At 40.3% G+C, this 5,833-nt stretch overlaps 1 protein-coding gene across 1 annotated transcript; it reads left to right on the top strand.

Moving 5' to 3' along the window:
- The first annotated feature begins 456 nt into the window (after nt 1-456).
- LOC125239062 lies at nt 457-5,439 on the top strand. The gene is made up of 4 exons (XM_048146526.1): nt 457-798; nt 1,435-1,971; nt 2,363-2,599; nt 5,426-5,439. The coding sequence occupies exons 1-4, from the start codon at nt 588-590 to the stop codon at nt 5,437-5,439; spliced, it is 999 nt and encodes a 332-aa protein (XP_048002483.1). The 5' UTR covers nt 457-587.
- Nucleotides 5,440-5,833: the final 394 nt, after the last annotated feature.

The following is a 5,833-nucleotide window of genomic DNA, read 5'->3' as shown; positions in this document are numbered from 1 at the left end:
ACAAAGCTCTGACAATAGGGGATCTAGAAGAGTTTGTATTGGAAATTTGCCCTGTTTATTGGCCTACGTGTTTGCCAAATATTTGTTCAGCCTGTCTTAGAGCTGTTTGAGTAATGAACTTCATTCGAGGTTAAGTTGACATGATATTCAGGATTTAGGTTATTTGATATACATATTCCTAGTGGTACTTTGTGTAAGGATTTTTTATGTCACTGACATGGTAGATACCAAGGATTATTTATATAGCATTTACTTACCTATATGATAAAATAAGAATCGTGCCTCGATTTTTTAGCGCCACCTATTAAATAGTATCATAACTACACTGATGATGTCTACAAATTTATTAAACTTCTGTGATTCGCCCTTCGTGATTACACTATACTTTACATGTAGTAGCACGCGAATGTGCTGCCATCGTACACAATTTTAGAGTAACATTTTTAACAAAAAAAAATATCTCGCCTAAATTGGGGGTATTTCATACACGTTTTGTGTGGCGGCCATCGTGCACGTACTTTTCCTTTGTTAGTGAAATAATTGTGTTTTTACTAAGTTTAGTGTAGTGTTTTGTGTTTGCGGATAAAATGGGAAAACGCAAACATCGTGAGGAAGATGAGGAAGATTACTTGGAAAGAAAAATCCGAAGTCTCGAGAGGAAAAGATTGAAGATTCGTCGCAGGCGCCGTCATCGTAGTTATAGCCCTAGTACGTCCTCATATACAGATAATGAATATGAGTATGCGGACCAAGATATCGGTGAGCCCGATCCCTTGCTAGAGGATTCGCAATATGAAGGTAAGATTTTCAGTTATCTTCGTCTAATCATTTGATAGAATGTGTCCTATGTACATGCCAGCTTTGTTTTATTAAATAGATACATTGTGCAATGAGTATAGTCTGTAAGGCTATTACCGACCCTAATTTATACCTTCAGTTCAATCCGAGAGGTTGATCGCTGTGTAAAAGGGAAGCACATATATTCCTAGAGCATCAGTCCGTGAGGCTATGCCGGAATACTATAGGTAAAATACCTGGTTGCGGCAAATTGTCAATGCTATCAGTCTAGACTACAGTCCGCGAGACTGTAGCACGACTGCCTATGTCTAAGAACATTAATTACGTTAATTACAACGGCTTATATGTGTACTATACGTAGGAATATAGATATGTAGATACGTATGTAGATACGTACGTAGTTATAGTATAACATCCAACATCGAGGAAGTAGGCGGTAGAAACACTACCTATTACCCTACCAAATGGGCAATTCACAAAGATCACCGAGCCGCTTATGATGTCTGACCAGTATAAGCGTTGGTCTCTGATTGAAAACATTATGTCTAGAGATAAGGGTCAAAGATAATGGACACTTATTTTTTGTTGCTGAAATTAGAGCAGCATTGTGAAGGGTATTTGACCGTATTGTTATAGAATCCCCATTGACCAACAATACTGTATACGACTTAACCGATGATGAGGTCGGTGCTTCAACGTCGGGTGCGCTGCCTGCTGCTGGCGGGCTGCGATCGGTGGTCATACAGAATAGAAGCGCCGCCGGGCCCCGCGCGGTGGACGCGCCGGCCCCTGCGCCCCCTCCCGCACCTGCCGCCGCCGCCGCGCCGGCGTGCGCGCCCGCGGCCGCGACCACCACGCCGGCTGCGCCCGCTCCCGCGCCTACATCCGCAGCTACCACCACACAGGTGACCGGTGAACAAATTGGTTTACAAGAATCTACGCCGATTGTGACCGCGCTTGATCCCGGTTTATTATGTTTGTTGGGCGATGAGCCCGTAAAAGAAGAAACATTTGGTCCTTGCATTCACGACGATATCTCGACGAGATGGTCCGACATTCTAGTTAATGGTATGAAGGACGATATTAAGAATGATATTTTAAAACGTTACGAAATACCAGAAAATTTAAAATTAGCGCAAGCTCCTATACTCAATCCCGAGATTAAGGTGGCGTGTAATGATAATGTTTTAAAACGGGATAATATTCTAAGTGACAAACAAAAGTTGCTCTCGACTATTATAACAGGAGTTGCCAATACATTGTCGAATATCTTGACAACAGATTCAACTTTAGACAACAACAAACAGGGGATCATAAAGTCACTGAGCGATACAGGTAGACTATTATGTCACTTACATTTTTCAGAGACTCAGAGCAGGCGTAATTTCTTGGTGCCTAGTTTAAATAAGGAGATCAAGGATAATATTAAGGACTTAAAGCGCGATAGTTTGCTTTTTGGTAAAGAATTACAAGAAAGTCTGAAGTCAATAAAAGCAATGACTAAAACCGGAGCAGAATTGAGACCACTGTCACAAAGCCTAAATGGACGCCCAAGCACCAACAGGCAGGAGCAGGACCGTCGACATCGAGGGCTTTAAACTGGAGGGGGCAGCCGTCGTCGGCGTCGCGGCCGCCGCCTCGCCAGAGTCGCCAGACGCCAGCGAGGACGAGCTACACGCGTGGCGGGCGCAGACCGCCGCCGCCGTCCCGCCGCGCGAGCGACCGCCGAGCGCCGCCGCCGCGGCCGCACACCCGGACCTCGCGCCGCTAGCATCGGATGCTGATACACAACCTCAGGCTGGTAGACTTCAATTTTTTTATAAAGTATGGTTAGGCATTACCAAGGATCCCACCGTATTGTCTTGGGTCCGTGGTGTGCGTATTCCAATATCGGATTGTATATCTCAATCGAATATTCCTGTTAACAAACCCGAGTCGGTTGCACACGAGACGAGTATGAACGAGGAAGTCAAAAAACTTATTAGTGCTGGTGCCATACAAGAATGTGATCCGTGTCAGGATCAATTCTTGTCCAGTATTTTTCTTATTAAAAAGAGTAATGGAAAAAATAGATTCATTCTAAATTTAAAATCATTGAATAAGTTTATATGTACCCCGCACTTCAAACTCGAAGATTATAGGACAGCAATGAGACTTTTATCAAAAAACGCTTACATGTGTTCAATAGATTTGAAAGACGCCTATTTTGCGATAAATATTGATCCTGATTACAGAAAATATTTACGATTTCTTTGGAAAAACAAAACATACGAATTCTTGGTATGTCCATTCGGCCTAAATATTGCTCCGTACATATTCACGTAGTTAATGCGTCCTGTTGTGCAGTTTTTGCGCAATCAAGGTTTTTTATCAGTCGTTTACTTAGACGACTTGTTACTCTTCGGTGACACGTATTCTAACTGCTTACATAACTTTAATGTAACGAAAGACTTGTTAGAATCATTAGGATTTACAATAAATGTTGATAAATCAATAGGTATACCAAGTCGAACGGCAAATTTTCTTGGGTTTAGTTTCAATTCTGCAAATTTGACAATTAATATTCCATGCGAAAAACGAGAGAGGATTAAAGACGAACTTTTATACTTTAAATCCATTCGAAGATGTAAACTTCGTAATTTCGCACATTTGATAGGATTATTAGTTTCTGTTTGTCCGGCAGTACCATACGGATGGTTGGTAGATTGGAAAGAATCAAATTTCTTTATTTAAGTAAAAATGATGACTATGATCAATACATTAGCATTCCGGGTAGCTTAGATGATGATCTAGATTGGTGGATATATAATATAGAAACATGTAGTAATCCGATCAAGACAGGAAATTATCAATTAGAGATATTTTCTGATGCGTCGCTAACAGGCTGGGGAGCAAGTTGCTCAGATATGACAGCCAGTGGTCAGTGGTCCAGTCATGAGCTTGGGCAACACATTAATTGTCTAGAGTTAACTGCCGCGTTTTTTGGTTTAAAAATATTTGCTAAAGATTACAAAAATTGTGAGATTTTGCTAAGGATAGACAATACCACTGCGATTTCATATATCAATCACATGGGTGGTGTTCGATTCCCACATCTGAGTGAATTAAGCCGACAGATATGGCAATGGTGCGAGGAACGCGATATACATATATTTGCTTCGTACGTTCGTTCAGAAAACAACGATATAGCAGATGCAGAATCACGCCGGAAACATGCAGACATTGAGTGGGAGCTAGCCGACAGTGCCTTTCGGAAAATTTGTAATTTTTTAAACAAAAGTCCAGAGATTGACCTCTTTGCGAGTCGAATAAACAAAAAATGTACTAGATTTGTTTCGTGGCATCGTGATCCTGACGCATACAATATCGACGCGTTTACCATATCTTGGTCGTCGTATTTCTTTTACGCCTTTCCACCATTTTGTCTAATACTTAGGATGTTGCAAAAGATAATAACAGATAAAGCGGAGGGCATTGTTGTTGTGCCACTATGGCCTACACAACCCTGGTTTCCTCTTTTTGAGAGATTATTGATTTCTGAACGAATAGAACTCCCACCTAAACCAAATTTATTGTCCTCCCCTTACAATGTCGAACACAAGCTGCACAGGAGCCTTACCCTGGTTGCCGGAGTGTTGTCCGGGCGGCGTTCATGAGGCAAGGCACTCCTGCAGAAGCGGCAGACATCATGCTAGCGTCACTTACAGAAACCACACTTAAGCAATATAATTGTTATTTAAAGAAATGGTATATATTTTGTAAGGAAAAATGTTATGATATTTTTGATGTCGGCGTAGCAGAAGTATTAGATTATTTCACATTACTTTTTAATCAAGGTTGTCAATTTGGATCAATTAATACTGCGAAAGCAGTTTTGTCATTAATATTGAATAATAATGTTATAAATAATCCAACTGTGAAACGTTTTATGACGGGAGTATACAAACTGCGGTCTCAAAATCCACGATATGATTTTACTTGGGACCCTTCAATCGTTCTTAATCATTTAAGTTGTTGGTATCCAAATGAAAGCCTTTCTTACGAGCATCTTTCTAGGAAGTTAATAACTATTTTGGCATTAGTTACGGCACACCGTGTGCAAACCTTATCGTTAATCAAGCTAAGTAATATTCATAAATGTAATAAGAAATATATTATTAACATTACAGATAAGATTAAGACATCCGCAGTTAATCGCATTCAGCCAAAACTGATTCTGCCTTATTTCGATGAAAATCAGTCAATTTGTCCTGCAAGGACTTTAGAACGTTATTTGGTTGTCTCATCTACCAATCGCCCAAGCGATTGTGATTTTCTTTTTACAAGTTTTAAAAAACCATTTAGAAAAGTGTGTTCACAGACCTTGAGTCGATGGATCAAAACCACTTTGCTCGAGAGTGGTATTGATACATCGATCTTCAAATCGCATAGTACGAGACACGCAAGTACGTCAGCAGCCAACCGGCTCGGGGTTAATATAGAACTGATTAAGAAGACCGCCGGTTGGTCAGATAATTCCTTGACGTTCGCTAGGTTCTATAATAGAGATGTTCTGGCGGACTCGTCCGAAGTATTTGCTCGTACAATATTACATGGTAATAATAATTGAAGTGTCTGTTGATTACAGTTAAACTGACGTAAACGTTTGTTTTATTTATATTTTTCAAACATACATGTTTCATTTAATCTGCTATTTCGTGTAACTCTAAACATCTACATGTAAAGTATAGTGTAATCACGAAGGGCGAATCACAGAAGTTTAATAGATAATCAAACGAACTTACCTGTAAGTGATGTTCGATGACTATTAAACGATGTGATTCGCCCGAGTGATTACAACCCTCCCTGACCCGAACTAGTCAAGCTCCAGATTCTACCCAATTGGTCACGAAATAGCGCACGTATTTGATGGCCTTTTTTATAAGAAACGTGTATGAAATACCCCCAATTTAGGCGAGATATTTTTTGTTAAAAATGTTACTCTAAAATTGTGTACGATGGCAGCACATTCGCGTGCTACTACATGTAAAGTATA

The sequence above is a fragment of the Leguminivora glycinivorella genome, chromosome 2, assembly GCF_023078275.1.
Source record: "Leguminivora glycinivorella isolate SPB_JAAS2020 chromosome 2, LegGlyc_1.1, whole genome shotgun sequence".
NCBI lineage: Eukaryota > Metazoa > Arthropoda > Insecta > Lepidoptera > Tortricidae > Leguminivora > Leguminivora glycinivorella.
Note: the sequence above shows the minus strand (reverse complement) of the source record. Positions and strands in the feature narration are given on the sequence as shown.